Here is a 14,710-nt window from a genome sequence, read left to right as displayed (position 1 = left end):
GAAAAGAAGGGGCGTGGCCTCCGAGGCCCCGGAATTTGTGGGTGACCGGACTGCTGGGGAGAGAGGCGGGGTCCGGCTGGGGTTAGGCTGCAGGAAGGATTCTGGAGAGACTGCGGACAGATTTTAGAGAAGAAGTGCTAAAAGAACCCTCTCCAACTCCATTTCTCCCAGGCCGGTGTTCCATCCTCCTCCCCTTTTCGCTCCACATAAAGCAAGTCAAAGGTTCAAATTATTTATTCATTCAACAAACATTTCACAGTGAAATGAGCATAGTCCAGAACTAAATAATTCATAGAGAAATGGACACATTATTCCAACTTACACGTTCCAAATTTCTTCTGGCTTACTCCGCGATTTGCTCCTCTAGGGGATCTTTGAGAGTGCTAAAGGGAAAGGGGAAGGGGCAAAATGGGCCGGGAGGGGGTACTGCAAGGAGCTGAATGGCTCGAATGCCTTCGCACAGGCTGGAAGACTTGGTCCTCACAGTTGTGCAAAGTTTCATTCAACCTCTAGGGCACAAACATGCTTTCAGAGGAAAGTAGAAATAGCATCTGGCTGCCGCCTGCTCAACCATGTGTGCCCTTGTAGCTTTGTCGCTAGACTTTGTGGTCTGATGTCTAGGGGGAGAGTACCCTTGACGTCTTACGGGGCAAAGAGACTGTTGGGGGAAACTGCTTGGCATCTAGCTTGTCCTTGTACTGTAGCTCAGGGGTAGCCAGGCGCTCACACTCTTCCTGGTCTGCGAGGCTCAGTCCACTCCGAAGTACGTAGCCCAAAACTTTACCTGACCCAAACTGGAAAGGGCGGAACCGTCGGTCAGTGATATATTTGGGGTCTAAAGCCTCACCCCCCACTAGACAATGTTTAGCCAGGGCCTCTCTGCGAGCCCGGAGCTCTGCTACAGCACTCTCCAGGCGGCTCTGGCCGTATTGATTTATCCGTGCCCACAGACTACGGTTGAAGTGAACATAGAGAGCCCAGTCCAAGTGGTTCCAGGCTCGGGCCCGTGCAGTCAGCTGCATGTCTTCAGTGGTCAGTCCGCTGTTGCTGACAGCACTTCGGCCCTGCTCACCTCCAGCCTGGGCATTGTGCATGAAGCCCACCACATCATCTAGACCCCAGCACAGGGCATCTGCCAGTAGAACCAATGATTCATCAAAGTACTCAGCGACCAAGACCAGATCAAAGACAGAGTCCAGCCAGGCCAGACTCCACTGGATGAAGGACGAAGACCCCAAATCTAGAGAGGCAGGGCTGGATGTCTGTCTGTGACCACCAGCAACTGTGGGAGCAGGGTGGAAGAGACCATTGGGATCCAGGGTATGGTGGGCTCGGGGACCAGTGCCAGAAGGCAAAATGTTCAGCTGTGGGAGGTTGGGGTCTCTAGGTGAATGAGGATTTCCTCTTTTGGTCTTCATCTCTGGGGGGAAGGGGAGGCCAAAGTCAAACCAAAGCAAATTGCGTGCGTAGTGGTCCCCACGGGCCCCAGGTCGGTAGAAGGCTCGAGGACTGGCCAGGAAGGCAGCCAAGGATGGTGCCTTGCGGAAGGCCGATGAGGTGGATTTATAGTAGGAGAAAGCAGAGCGGGCCAGAGCTGCTGGGTCTCGAACAATGGAAAAGAAGAAGCTGTCAGAAGGCATGACCTGAAGTACCTGCAGAGGGAAAAAAACAGGTATAGGGAGAAAGAACTGGGCCAGGAAGAAACTAAGAGCAAGCCCATGGCCAGCTCATCCCCTAGACTCCTCATACCTCCTTCTTACAGCTCTGCTAGAAACTCTTGGCTTCCTTCATTAACATCTTGGGCAAGTTATTTATCATCTCTGAGACTCAATTTGCTCATCTGAAAAATGGGGATACCCCTACCTTTCCACTGACTATGGGAGTACACAAGACAAAGAGTATGAAGGAAGCTGGTACATGGGAAGCTCCTCAAGAACATTAATTTCTTTGGGACTCTCTATGTAGCTTTGGTTGGTAAAATCTCTAAGAATCAAACTTTGCCTTCACTTCTCCAACAAATACCTATTAAGTGCCTACCCTGGGACTCTTGGTCACAGCTCCAAGAAAGGAACTGGTCTCAGGCCTCCTCCAGGTGGGGAGAGGGTGTCACTGGCAGTGAAGAGGAAGGAGAGGGGCCAACCATAAAGCTGTCTCAGGTATAGGCATCAGGTGGACAGGCCAAGCTCAGCATGACCAAAGGACAGAGTACTTCTGAGGCTCCTAGGCATCTTGGAAAGTAAAAGACACCCCTCAACTGGGAACTGGGGAGTTATGGACACTTGGTAGGATGCTACCTGAGGCCTGGGACACATGATTCTAATTCTCAGCAAGAAGGAAGGTGAGGGGCAGCCTGGGTGGCTCAGTGGTTTAGCGCCACCTTCAGCCCAGGGCGTGATCCTGGAGACTCGGGGTCGAGTCCCCACGTCAGGCTCTCTGCATGGAGCCTGCTTCTCCCTCTGCCTGTGTCTCTGCCTCTCTCTCTCTCTCTCTCTCTCTCTCTCTCTCTCATAAATAAATAAAATCTTAAAAAAAAAAAAAAAAACGAAGGTGAGGATTGGACTGAGCCACACCCAAGGATGCAGAACTCGGCTCCTGGACTCCTCAAAGGGTTTCTGCCTCTGAATATGGCTTGTCACTGAACCTGATGCCCCGAACATGATGTCCTCCAATCTGCTCTGCTAATGCAGGCATGCCCGCAGAGCAGAGCCTATGAACTGAGTGTCTCTTTGAAGGAAGGGGAGAACAGTGCAGAGAACATCCTATGACATCAGGTGAACCTGGAATAGAATCCCAGTTCAGCCATTTATGAGTTATGTAACTTTAGGCAAGTTATCAAACTTCTCAGAGCCACTGTCCTCCATTTATAAATCTGGGTTACCACTTACCTTGAATGCAGAAGTGCATGGAACACTGTAGTTACTCCGTGAATGATGATGACAATGAAGGTAAAGGTGAAAAAAAACCAGAGAAACCTGCCTGAAAGATCGTTGTCATCACCTCACTCCCAGAAGTGACTCCTCATGAGGTCCTATTCATGACCCTCATCTGCTTTCTCCAGCTCCAGCTTAACAGGAACATTTTTGCCGACCCTGCTGAAACTCTACCACCTACATACAATCCCCCTGTTACACACACAGACACACACATACACACACCACGACCACTGCCGCCACCACATCTTTGCTGATATTCTTACTACAAAGTTGTGTCCACCCTTTCCTTAAAACCCACTTCCCCAGAAAGCCCCATGTCTTTTGGTGAATATTCTCACCACAGCTCTAAATACAAATGCACACATACCAGGAAAGTTGCTTTGACTTGGGAGCAGATGGGCCTGCGTTCAAATCCTAGCTCTGCTCCTTTCTGTTGGGGAGGCCAGTCACTTAGCCTCTCTGAAACTTGACCTCTTCATATGTGTAATGGAGACACTTCTAAGTGCCTTTCTGGCAAGGCGATGGTAAGATTAGTACCCAGGAATCAGTAAGTATTCAGTAAAAGTTCCTTCCCTGTATATTTTCATTTGCACATTGATTTTGTTTGCCCAAGAGCTCTCAGGATCCTGGGTGTGTGGATGAGCACATGAGTGCACACATCTTCCCCTTTAGAACTGGGAAGGAGGGGGTCAGGACCAGGCTAAGGCTTAGTATGTAGACTTGGCATGTAGCTGATTCTCCATCTGGCAGAAGATAGTAAGAAGGCAGTGGCCAAGCAGGGGACCTGGTAGTGTCGTAGAAGGGACCAAGAAGAGCAAGAAGCATGGAGGTGGGGGTTGGGTGGTCAGAGTTGTCAGAGCACTGATACCAGTGGGGTAAATTGGTCAAGGAAAGAGGCTAGAAAGCTCCAGATGGAAGAAGGCAGGACTTTGGCTCCCAGGAACTACTAGGCAAGGGATGGCTGAGGAGAGGGGAACAGGAATCTCTGTGACCCTCATACCCAACTTTTGGATGAAATGGTGCCTGGGAATCCCCAGGCCTGGGGCCTCCTCCCCTGGTGGTCTTGGCCACAAGCCTAAGCCCACATCTCTCCAATCCCACCCACCCTCTCCCACACCTCTCACCTCTTTCAGGTTGAACCTCATGTGATGACAGAGGATGTGGAAGGGGGGCTTGGTACCTCCACCCTGAGGGCGGTAGCCTTTGACCCTAGAGGCCTGGAAAAGCCTTGGGTAGCCGAACTGGTAGCGGGCAGGGAGAGCAAATCGCAGCCCGTGTCGGTCCCCGTAGCGATGAAGTAGATTCAGCACAGAGCTGCTCCCAGATTTATGAGTCTTCAGGAACACAAGTCGCTGCCGGGGTGGGCAGGATGATACAGCCAATCTCAGGGATGGGGCCAAGGGCTGTCGGAGCTGCAGGCCTGGTAGCCTGGGGAGAGATGGGAGAGGAACTTTCCTGTCTCTCACCAGCAGGTGGGTGGGCATCTGGAGCAAGGACAGAGGACATGGAACCTCCTCTGAGTCCCCAAGAGTCACAGACCTAGGTGGCATGGGGAGGAGCTAATGGGGAGCATCTATCAGGCATTGGGACACGATAGGAACTCACCTCTTCTGGAAGGGCCCCCCCCAGAGCTGGAGGGCAAATCCGATGGTCATGAAGACTCCCAGAGCCACCCCCAGGCTCCGAGGTCCCCAGAGGCGCCTGGTCCTGGTAGGAGACAGAGGGCCCATGTGGCACAGGTAAAGGTGACGCTAGCGAAGGGACAGGGCGAGGGCCAGGCACAGAGGCAGACAGCTTGAGATAACCGTGCAGCCGTGGAAGGCGCTGGTTCGAGATCGGGGGGTCATCCCCCAGGCCTGCTCGTAGCCCTGGTTGAGTCTGCCCCCTGAGTTAGCAGATTTTTGCCTCTGTCAGCGTCTAGAAGGGAAATGAGGGGGGAAGGAGGGGAGTCTAAGGAGAGGGTAGAGCCTTCTCTCCTGCTGCTGCAGCTCATTCCAGGAGTGGGAGCCTTTGGGGAGGGGTGTGTGCTCTCCACACCCAGATCTTCCAGGTGGCCCACAACTACTCCTCTGCTTCCCTGGCTCCGACCTGAAGTTTCTACCTGAGCCTCAGGGATTTAGAAGGGGAGGGTAGAAAGGACCAATCTGTTCATGTGCCGGTGAGGTAGACATGGGCGGGCCAGGCTTCCCTGGCTGGCTTCCTAGTGAGCTCCTTTGCCTGTGGCAGATGGGGATGAAGAGTCCCATTCTGAGGCCATGAGGAGCAGGCATAAGGAGGGAACGGGGGACAGTCAGGGCACAGGCTACTGAGCCCAGAGAGGTCAACTATAGAAGCGACTTTGTCATGAGTAGGAGTCAAAATTCAGGCATTTCGTCCCCCTTCCAAAGCGCTCTCAGTGCAGGGCAGCCCCCAGTGTGTAAAGAGCTGGGTGACATGTGGGGTTACTTGTGAAGCTCAGCTCCCCAGACACCCCCCCCCCCACACACACACACACCCATGCCTGCTTTCCAACTCCCTCTGCACCCAGGGGAGATTGAGAGGGTGGAGCTGGAGAGAGAGAAAACTCTGCGACATAAAGATACCGAAAGATATAAACACGGAGCTTCTGAGTCCTTTCCCAGGCCCTGGCTTCCTAATCAACTGGGAGTCCGGACCCACCCCTTCAGATCACAGCCACAACCCTGGGCCACAGCCCCTCCAACAAGCACTGGCAGCCCCTTTCTGGGACAAGCCAGGAGTAACCCCAGGCAAGGAGAACCCACACTTGCTACCTAGAGACCCGCCCCCTCTGGCATTACCCGCCCCCCCTCAATTCCCTCCCCCAACACAGCCCCCAGGATCCAGCCTGGCACCGGACTCCCTCCTGTACCTAGACTTCTGTTCCTTTCATCCATCCGTTACCCCCATTCCAGCCCTCCTCTATCCCCTCCACCCTGGTGTTGGCTCGGTCTGTCGTCAGCCCTTTGTTGGCCCGCTCCGGGGTTTTCTCTATGAAACCCCCAAGTCTCCTCCCATCAATTCGAGAGTCCCTCCACTGGCCGCGGCCTTGGCGTCACTTGCCCACTCACCAGGCCCCTTGAGGAGCAGCAGGGAAATCGGGGTCTGGCCCGTCAGCCCGCCCCAGCCACCGCCCGGCTGCGCGCTGCGCTTAACTTTCCCCATAAACTTGCTCCGCGCCCAGGCTCCTCCCCCTCCCTCCTTTTGTCCCGCCAGTCCCAGCAGCTGCTAGGGCTTTAATCGCGTCTCTGGGTCGCTGCCGGCATCCTTCCTTCTCTGTCAGGGCACCCAGCCCGCTCTTGGAAGACAGCACTTTTACCCTCCTTTCACACTTGGGAATCAATTATACCTTTTCCTCCCAGCTTTGTGCAGAACAGAAGACTCATTCAGGCAACAGAAAGAAAGAAGGAAAGAGAAAATAACGAGTAGAAAGCAGACATTGTCAAGGACATGACAAGGTAGCTCCAGGGTTGACACACAGAGAACAGGGGCCCCCACCCTGATGGCAGGGGACAGCGGTGTGGTAATATTAATGATGCCTCCAGGCTGCACAGTTCTCCCCATTTTACAGATGAAGGGGTTCAGACCAAGAGAATAGACAGCTTGCCCAAATTGAATGACAGGGGCAGGTTCCAGGAGAGGTCAGAAGCCACTGCCAGGGACGTGGCCATGCTCAGGGAAGGATGCTAAAAGTCCAGAGTCACACACAGGGTCCAATAAATTAGCTGTTTATTTGTAGAACAGATACTGAATCCAACACTGAAATATGAAATGTGGAAGTTTGTGAAGGATGTGGATGACAGAGATCATGAGATGAGTCTTTTTTTTTTTCTTTTTGGCATTTTAGTTTAAGAAATTGATACTGAGAAAACACAGAAACAGCCCACAGATCCTGACATCCTATTCATATACACCCCAGTCCCCTGCCCTGCACCCCATCAGCACCCAGCTTTATCCCTTTGAGATCAGGTGCCCCATCCCTCCCCACTTCCAACTTCCTTCAAATCCCATCCCCAACTGCAACTCTAAAATTCTTCCCTTTTTCCTTTTTGAGGCTGACAAATGGCCCAACATAGAGGTTGAGGTTGAAAAGTACACCTCCTTCCTAAATAAATAGCCCCAGCCCCTCCTCCCCAGATCGTAAATGAAAAAATAAATATCATGAACACCACCCACCCACCCACCTACCCCCAACCCACCAATGATAATCTGGATTTGGGGCCCCAGCCATTCACCCAAAAAGTCCCTTTCTCTATCTGTCTGCATCCCCCTTTGATTCCTCCCCAGATCCAGCCAAGCGGCAGGGGGTGGACGGGATGGACCATGAACCCTTCTGATGCTAGGGCACCCCTCCCCTGTTATCTTGGTCCAAGCAGGGCCAGGGCTGAGAGGAAGAGAATGAGAATGGGTTGGGTGTGAAAACCAACAGATGTCCCCCCAGTCCTGCTCCTGCCCTGGTTGTGGCGGACAAGGACACCTCCTCCTCTGCCCCCACTAACATCCCTTCGAGGAGGGCGAGGCAGCCGGGCTGGGGGTGCCACAGCTGCTGCCCCAGCCATCCAGTCATCTGCATAGTGCTGTCCCTCTCCAGAACCGCTGGCGTCCTCATCTGCAGGAAGGAGAGGATCAGTAGGGTTGGGAAAGAGAGGCAGTAGGAGTCAGAGAGAGAGAGATGTAAACAGGGGGGAAGACAATTTGAGATTAAAAACAGACGAGAAGAGAGGGGAGAGAGAGACACAGGTATATAGGTGGAAGCTGGGAGAAGGGAGAAAGTGACAAGAAGGCAAGGAGAGAAATCAGACAGATATAGGAATGAAAGACAAGGGACAATAAGACAGAACAGAAAGATAGGGAGAGAGAATACATGGAAAAAGGCAACAGATGCACACAGAAGCAACAGGTAGAGGGGTGGTGAAAGAGAGACGATGAGAGACAGAGATGGACAAACAGTAGGAGAGAAAAATGAAAGTCCCTCTGTGCCTTGCTTCTCCGGTAATCTCTATCTTGGGAGCCAACCCAATGGCCCCCCACTGGGCTTTCCCACTTCCCTCAGGATGGTCACCCTCCCCAACAACCCGTAGCCTTTTTTGTTGGCTCTCAGAGGCTCCCCCCTATTCTGTAAGAGTGGACTCAAGGAGGGAGACCTATCATCGGCCTTCTACCCCTCGCCTTTGAGGTGAGCGTTCAGTTAGCGAGTTTTCAAAGGAGAAGAGAAAGAGAGAAGAACCGAGGGGAGATGCGAGGGGAGGGGCTCAGAAGGCAGTGGGCGGGGCGGGGCGGGGCGGGGCGGGACCGGGGCGGGCCGCCGAGAGGCGCGAGCCGCGAAGCCCTCGAGGCGCCGGGGCTCTCACCCCAGTCTTCCAGTTCCAGGTCGCGTCCCAGCGCGGCCACCTTCATCCTGGTCGTGGCCGCCCGGAGCTGCAGCCGCCGCCTCCGCGTCTGGAGGTCGGAGCCCGAGTCTTCCTTCTCCATCTCTGGGTTGTCGAGCTGCTCGGTCGGGGAGATCCCGACCACGGGCGACAAGTACCTGCGGGCAGAGCAGCCCCGAAGGCTCCCGCCCGGCCCGGCCGACCCGCAGTCGCCCCCGGCCCGCCCGCCGACGCCCGGTCTCACCGGCCCCGCCCAGCTCCGGTCCAGCAGGGTGCCGCCTCCTGAGAGATGTCCGCCGCCATGCGGGGGTCCCCGCACACCGTCGTGGGCAGCCCGGCCCAGAAGCCCCTCGCCCGGCCTAGCCGCTCGCGGAGCTCCCACACCTGGGCGAGCAGAGAGCGCGGCTGGGCTGGAGCACGCGCCCCCCACTTGCCGTCCCCCAGGTCCCCCCGCCGCCGCTTCCCGCCACGCACTCACCAGGCGGTTCATGCTGGTGCTCGCTGTGGTGGTGGGCCTCTCCTCCTCCGCCCCCGCCCCCGCCCCCGCCCCCGCCCCCGCCGGTGCAGCCGCCGCCGCTGCCCCCGCAGCAGCCGGCGGGGTCCAGAAGCGGCCCACCTCTTCCTGCGGGGGTGGGGCTCGGCGGGTCCGGGCCAGTATCCGTTCGGGGTTCCCACATTGTTGAAACACCTAAGGCACAAGGAAGAGGAACCCCCCCACCCACCGCCAAGTCATCCGGCGGTGAGAGCCACAGTGTCCCCACTCCCAACATGCCGGTCTCCCTGACACCCCAATCTGTCTCCCCACTTCAGGCCCTTACCTCCACTCATCTCTCTGGTATTCCATCTGATACCCCCACACTGTCTTCCCCCCTCCTCAGGCTGACATTCCCACTCTTCTCATGGCCCCCATACCTGGGCTGACACTGCCACACTATTGTCCTGCAGATACATCAAAGCTTCCGAGATCTTCAGCCCAATGGATCGGGCTGCCAGCTCAAAAGAAAAAGAACCCTGGAGCTTCTCAGCCAGTAACAGGAGAGCATCTTGAAGAAGAGGAAGAAAGAGAAAGTGGGTCATGAGGAAACTATCATATTCCCACAAATCCCAACCTGGGTCTTGGAGAGAAGGAACAAGGTGTTGGATAGGGAAACCTCACATGAGAACAGTCTCTCAACTCAACAAGGTTTACAACTCTCCACAGTCCACCCCAAGGCATCTCAAACACAAACAGCCCTCTCAAGCCCTCCTGAATCCCCTCACCTAAATAGGCCTCCCAGTCAGGGTCCAGTCCCTGGTTTCGGAGACAGCCATTGGCCACATTGAAGCAGAAGCCCCGGCAGGGTGGCAGTGAGGGGACGCCCCGACAAAGGGGACAGCCAGTCAGACGCATCACAGCCCGCTTGCAACCTTCAGACATTGGCACCTGGGGGCAGATACCAGGACTGTGTTATTCGCAAACAAAGTGACTGCACTCAGCCAAACTTGGTGCTGGACAGAGAGAAATCAAACATCCCCCCCCCTCCCCCGCCCCCAGGCTCTCTGTGGAGAGCTGGATGTGATTGTGTAGAGTTGGTGACCCCATGTGGCAACAGGTAAGACCTCAAGACAGTCACACGTCTGATAAGGAAGTTTCTTAGGGGCCAGGCTACAGATACCATCTTTTGGGGGAGAGGGAGGGATGGAATTAGAGAGGCAGTGGGAGGAGAGGTCTGAGAAAAGGTTGAGAAGAGTGAGCCCATTGTGGCTGAGAAGAGAGGAGACTGGGGATGCAGGATGTAAGGCTGAGAGGTCAGGGAGAAAATGGGTGGTGAAAAGAGGGATTTAAAGGCCAAGGCAGGGGCAGCTGGGTGGCTCAGCTAGTTAAGCTTCTGCCTTTGGCTCAGATCATGATCCCAGGGTCCTGGGATTGAGCCCTGGGTAGGGCTCCCTTCTCTGCAGGGAGCCTGCCTCTCCCTCTCCCTCTGCCCCTCCCCCTGCCTCTCCCTTTCTTTCTCAAAAAAATAAATAAAATCTTAAAAAAATAAATAAATAAAGGCCAAAGCAGGAATCTGGCCTTCAGTACCAGGAAGGCGGAGTTATTAAGGAGTCCCGTGGGACATGGGGTGGGGGAATAGTACTTCAATTTCAGGCTGCTCTGGAGATGAGCAGGCAACCAGAGGCTGGCAGGGGTGGGGAGGGCTGGGAAGGGGGTTGTCTCAGAGGGCAGAAAAGGGTTACAGAATGGCACAAGGTCATGGGTCATGGCTCAAGGGCCCCTCCTTCCTGCTTTATCCTGGTTACTGGTGTATCCAGGACTGACACGGAAAGGCCTCAGACCTCTCCAGCTGGCACTTGACTCTTCCTCATAGGGCCTCTCTTCTACCTCTCCCTCCCTGGGCCCTGCCCACACTCAGGCCCCTTCTAACCTTAAGTGCTTCGCTGACCACATCTCTTCCGGTCTCCAGGCCCTGGATAAAGGCCCGGGCGGCCACCAGGGCCCGGGTTATCTGGGATAGAGGAGAGAAGGTGAGAGAAACCACAGGGTCAGTCATGGTTCAGTCAAGACTGGAGCCAAGAGACTATACCAAGGGCATAAGCAGCGGGGATTAGGTTTGTGGAGTTAATGGCAGCATTGTTAGGAGTGCCAGGTGGTACAGGGAAGCAGGTTCAAAAGGCTCAAAGGAATTATAGTCCAGAAGGATAAAGGGGAACTGGGTTTGGGAAGAAACAGAGCAATTGTGATTTATAGGGCTGAGGGCTGAGTGATAGAGGGACGGTGTATCCAAATAAGCAATGAACTGGAAGCCAAAGGTGTATCTCACACCAGAGATACACCCTGCCCATCATCATACACCAGAGATACACCTCTACCACTTACTGGCTATAAGACCTTAACTTCTGGGAGGCTCAGCTTTCTTATCCATAGAATAGGGATACTACCATCTCCCTTGAAGAATTATGATAATTAAATGAGATACCATAAATGAAAGTCTGTCTCACTAGGTGCCTAATTCATGGTTAGTTGAACCAGAGGAAATCAAGATATTTGGATTGGGGAGCAGTTGGCAGAAAGGTGGCTGGGGCCAAGAACAGGTGAGTGGGTCAGGGACTTGTGTGAAACTAGGGCACAGAATGAGAGTGAAAGGGTACCCAATTAAAGGAGATCAAAGAACACTGGGTTAGGAGGAGGGGACTGGGGCTCAAGATAGGGGTCATCAGGTCAGAGATGGCTGTCATGCAGGATGGGGGAGATCACCAGGTCAGGGGTGACTGGGACATGGGGGTGTTCACTGAGTTGGGGGTGAGTGGTGCACAGCTCAGAAGTCACCAGGTCAGAGGTGGCTGAAGCTCAGTCTTTGGGGCCTCTCACCTGCAGGTAGAGGCGGCGGGGTATGTCCCCAAAAGGCTTCAGAGAGTCATCAGCAGAGGAGGCGAGGCGAGTGAGGCAAAACAGGTAGTCAGGGGAGAAGATGTACTGTGGATGCAGCAGGGGGAACAATCTCTCCAGGAGCTGTGCCCAGAAATCCACCAAAGCGTCATCTAACCCCTCACCGGACCTCTCATAGTAGTCCCGCAGCCGAGAGAACAGGCCACTGAATACGGGGGCGTGCTGAGAATACAGGTGGCCGAAGGAGCGATGGAAGAGCAGGGCCAGAGAGTGCTCAGATGACAAGAGCATCTCCCGAAAAATCTCTGTGGCAAATGTGGAGAAAGGGGTGTGAGATGGGATGAGGCCAGGGAAGGATGGAAAATTGAAAGGGCAGGGGCAGGAAGAGCCAGGAAGGGAAGACTGGAAAAAAGACAAGTGAGTTAGAGCCTCAGGAACTCTTAGAGACCTGGGAAGACTGAGGGAAGGGCGGGGGGGGGGGGGGGGGGGCACTGATCCTGGAGAGAGCCTGGGGGTGAGAGTGAAGGGGGGCTAAGCCAGGGTTAGGATGCCACAGGGATGGATTAGAGGGTGGAGACAGGATGTTTACTGGGGTCATGAGTGCAGAGAGGAGGTGTGAGGTGTCAAACCAGGTTTAGAGACCCTAAGTCCTCACCATCAAATTTTCTGTGCCGGGAGGCCAGTGTGTGAACCAGGAATGAGCCGTTCTCTTCCACCAGGCCTCGGAAGGTGGCCTCAGTGTCCCAAGTCAGCCTCTGCTCTATCTCACTGGAACAGCAGGTGTACTCCTGGGGGCAGATCCGGAGGTGTTCACCTGCACAGAGGAGACATAGAGCAATGGGGGTGGCGGGAGTGCTTTCATGAAATCCCTTCCCTCTTCTGTCTGTAAGGGGGGGGGGCTACCCTTTCTCTTCTACCTGTCTGGTCTCTTTTCTATTGTCTCTGCCTCATCCCCACCTGACTCTATCCCCTCCTTATTGTCCCCTCACCCATCTCAAGTCCACTGCCATTAGCCATGGGATCAAATAGTAATGGGCCAAATTAGTGATCAGTGTCCTCAGGTCACCCTCCCCAATATTGCACACTCCAGGCCGCTAAGGACTCACAGGACAGCGTCTATGAGAAGAATGGGGATTGGAGGGGTGGGGTTACTAGGTAAGCAAGAAAGTATTATCATTGAAGGGGCTCTTAGAAATAGCGAGGGGGACAGATTGAGCTATGAAGAAAGAAACACGGGGCGGGGGGTGCTAATTACTAAAAAGGGATTCCTAGGGTGGGGGTGGAGTAAGAAACCTATTATGTGAACAGGAGGGTTATCGTGATCCTGGTAAGTTCAGAAGAAACACTACTCTCATGACTATGGCATGAAAAGATTATGATAACGGTCATTCTGAAAAGGAGGAGAGTTATTGTGAACTGGGGAGGAGCCGCCCCCGCCCCCTCCCGCTCCCCCAATTCTCTAGTCTTGCTCTTTCTCCTCACCTGAAATCAGGGCGGGAGGGAGTAGGCTTAAGCTATATCCCCGGGCCCCCAGCACCTGCCGGGTCTCAATGCAACTCCGGGTGACCTTTGCCTCGCTCCCAAGTCCAGGACCAGGACCGGGACACAGAGACAGCAGCAGAAGCAGAAGAGATCGCAGAGCGGACATAGCTGCTGCCGACCTGGTTCAGCAAAGTGTGTCCCAAGAAGGAGAGAACAGCCCGAACTCGGGAATCCGGTTCTCTGCCGACGCACCGCTCCGCCGGCCAGAGAAAGAGCGCGACCTCGGAAAACTGAATCCCGAGCACGATAGCTGGACCAAGCGGCATCTGCGGAGACAATGGGAGCGGGGAGCCGGACAGGGGGCGGGGTCCGAGGCAAGGCCCCGCCAATGATGGTAAAAAGCGGGCCTCAGGGGCGGGGCCGAGGGAGAAATTAAGCCAATGTAGTGGGGAAGCTCGGCAGGGGGGCGGTACTCCGCGGAACTAAGGAGGCTGGTGGGGGAGGGGCGTAGCCTTTCTTGGGGGCGTGGCTATCTGACTCGAAAGGCGGGGCCTTGGTGGAACTCAGCCTATAGCAGTTGAGAAACCAGACTGAAGGGGCTACAACTACCCTAATACGAAGCCCGGCCAATGGAGGGAGAAATTGGGGGCAGAGGGGGCGGGACCGGGGTGGAGCAGGGCTAAAGCAGGTGGTTTCCGCGCCCGAGCCCATGTGACGGGGCGGCCCGCCGAAGAGGCTGCGCGCACGAGGCTGCTGGAGTAGCGTGACTGGAACGTGGCGAACACGAGCTTGTGCACGCTCAAGCCTCGCGACAATTACCAGCAGTGGGACGAGCCGTTGAGCTCGCGCCTGCGCACACGTGCCTCGTGCCTTCCCGCGTTTTTCTAGATTCCTCCACCCCCCCTTCTCCCCTTCCCTCGGAAGAGAAGCCGCTGGCGCCTGTCGTGGAGGTGGGGTGACGGGACAACCCCGAAGGACCCGAAGCAGCGCTCTTTCCTCATCGCTGCCCATCCAGACGTCGCCCTTCTGGGCTCAGTGAGACTCCTCTTGGACCCAAGAATAGGCCCTCTCCCCGCCCTCCCAGCCCTGAGGAGAGGAACTGCCCTCTTCCATGCCTCAGTGGCTTTCTTCCCAGAGGCCAGGAACCCTTAGCCCCAGCCCTTAAGAGACTGATAGCCACTGTTTTGAATGGTTAGGAAGCCCCTCAGCCCACTTACCGCAGGATGGGTCTGAGAATGCGATTGCCTTTACTCATTCAGCGTTTCTAGCCCTGTTCTAATGGCGGCCGCGCCCCAGATCGTTAAGCGCTTTCCATACCATTCCATGTGGAATCAGGCGCCAGCCTGAAAATGAAAGATGGAGTCCTTTTTGTCTTTTGGGTTTTTATTTGTAGCGCGCAGGCAGGAGCTGGCAGTCGACACTTGGACGCCTGCAGAGAGGGATGTCTGCAGAGAGCGACTCCCAACCAGCGTCCGTGGGTCTGTGGTGTCTCTGAACCCCTGATGCCTTAGGGCAAGACTCTTGCCATTTTTTTGTGCGCCCGCACCCCAACCCCGAGTGGC

General features: G+C 55.1%; 3 protein-coding genes across 4 annotated transcripts in view; 1 reads left to right on the top strand and 2 right to left on the bottom strand.

The window, feature by feature from the left end:
- Positions 1–216: 216 nt before the first annotated feature.
- GAL3ST4 (galactose-3-O-sulfotransferase 4) lies at positions 217–6,144 on the bottom strand. Its single transcript, XM_038539304.1, has 4 exons — positions 6,002–6,144; positions 4,539–4,850; positions 4,058–4,361; positions 217–1,652 (listed from the first exon to the last, which is right to left on the bottom strand). Exons 2-4 carry the CDS (start codon positions 4,661–4,663, stop codon positions 618–620), a joined length of 1,464 nt encoding a protein of 487 aa, XP_038395232.1. The 5' UTR covers positions 4,664–4,850; positions 6,002–6,144; the 3' UTR covers positions 217–617.
- A 498-nt stretch (positions 6,145–6,642) lies between these two features.
- Positions 6,643–14,471, bottom strand: GPC2 (glypican 2). Of its 2 annotated transcripts, XM_038539301.1 has the most exons (11): positions 14,366–14,471; positions 13,149–13,474; positions 12,322–12,480; positions 11,649–11,971; positions 10,705–10,785; positions 9,560–9,722; positions 9,212–9,342; positions 8,778–8,987; positions 8,544–8,683; positions 8,282–8,457; positions 6,643–7,539 (listed from the first exon to the last, which is right to left on the bottom strand). In XM_038539301.1, exons 2-11 carry the CDS (start codon positions 13,312–13,314, stop codon positions 7,289–7,291), a joined length of 1,800 nt encoding a protein of 599 aa, XP_038395229.1. In that variant the 5' UTR covers positions 13,315–13,474; positions 14,366–14,471; the 3' UTR covers positions 6,643–7,288. The 2 variants fall into 2 exon arrangements, with proteins under 2 accessions (XP_038395229.1, XP_038395228.1); XM_038539300.1 differs by lacking the exon at positions 14,366–14,471 and having other exon boundaries at positions 13,149–13,635.
- The window catches only part of STAG3 (stromal antigen 3), a 27,485-nt gene continuing 26,738 nt past the window's right edge, over positions 13,964–14,710 (top strand). The window contains 1 exon segment of the mRNA XM_038539298.1: positions 13,964–14,183. The gene's annotated coding sequence lies outside the window, so the exon portion shown is untranslated.

The sequence above is a fragment of the Canis lupus genome, chromosome 6, assembly GCF_011100685.1.
Source record: "Canis lupus familiaris isolate Mischka breed German Shepherd chromosome 6, alternate assembly UU_Cfam_GSD_1.0, whole genome shotgun sequence".
Taxonomy (NCBI): Eukaryota; Metazoa; Chordata; class Mammalia; order Carnivora; family Canidae; genus Canis; species Canis lupus.
This window is presented reverse-complemented; position numbering and strand designations above follow the sequence as displayed.

What these genes read in the sequence shown, in the direction of transcription:
- GPC2 (XM_038539301.1), bottom strand. Translation starts at nt 13,314, where the DNA reads ATGTCCGCTCTGCGATCTCTTCTGCTTCTGCTGCTGTCTCTGTGTCCC. An exon ending in CCCGCCGCCTCTACCTGCAG is followed by an intron (nt 10,786 to 11,648) that starts GTGAGAGGCCCC and finishes CCTCTATCCCAG; the next exon opens with ATAACCCGGGCCCTGGTGGC. An exon ending in TGGTCAGCGAAGCACTTAAG is followed by an intron (nt 9,723 to 10,704) that starts GTTAGAAGGGGC and finishes ATCTGCCCCCAG; the next exon opens with GTGCCAATGTCTGAAGGTTG.
- GAL3ST4 (XM_038539304.1), bottom strand. Translation starts at nt 4,663, where the DNA reads ATGGGCCCTCTGTCTCCTACCAGGACCAGGCGCCTCTGGGGACCTCGG. An exon ending in GGGGGGCCCTTCCAGAAGAG is followed by an intron (nt 4,362 to 4,538) that starts GTGAGTTCCTAT and finishes ATCTCTCCCCAG; the next exon opens with GCTACCAGGCCTGCAGCTCC. An exon ending in TGAGGTTCAACCTGAAAGAG is followed by an intron (nt 1,653 to 4,057) that starts GTGAGAGGTGTG and finishes TTCCCTCTGCAG; the next exon opens with GTACTTCAGGTCATGCCTTC.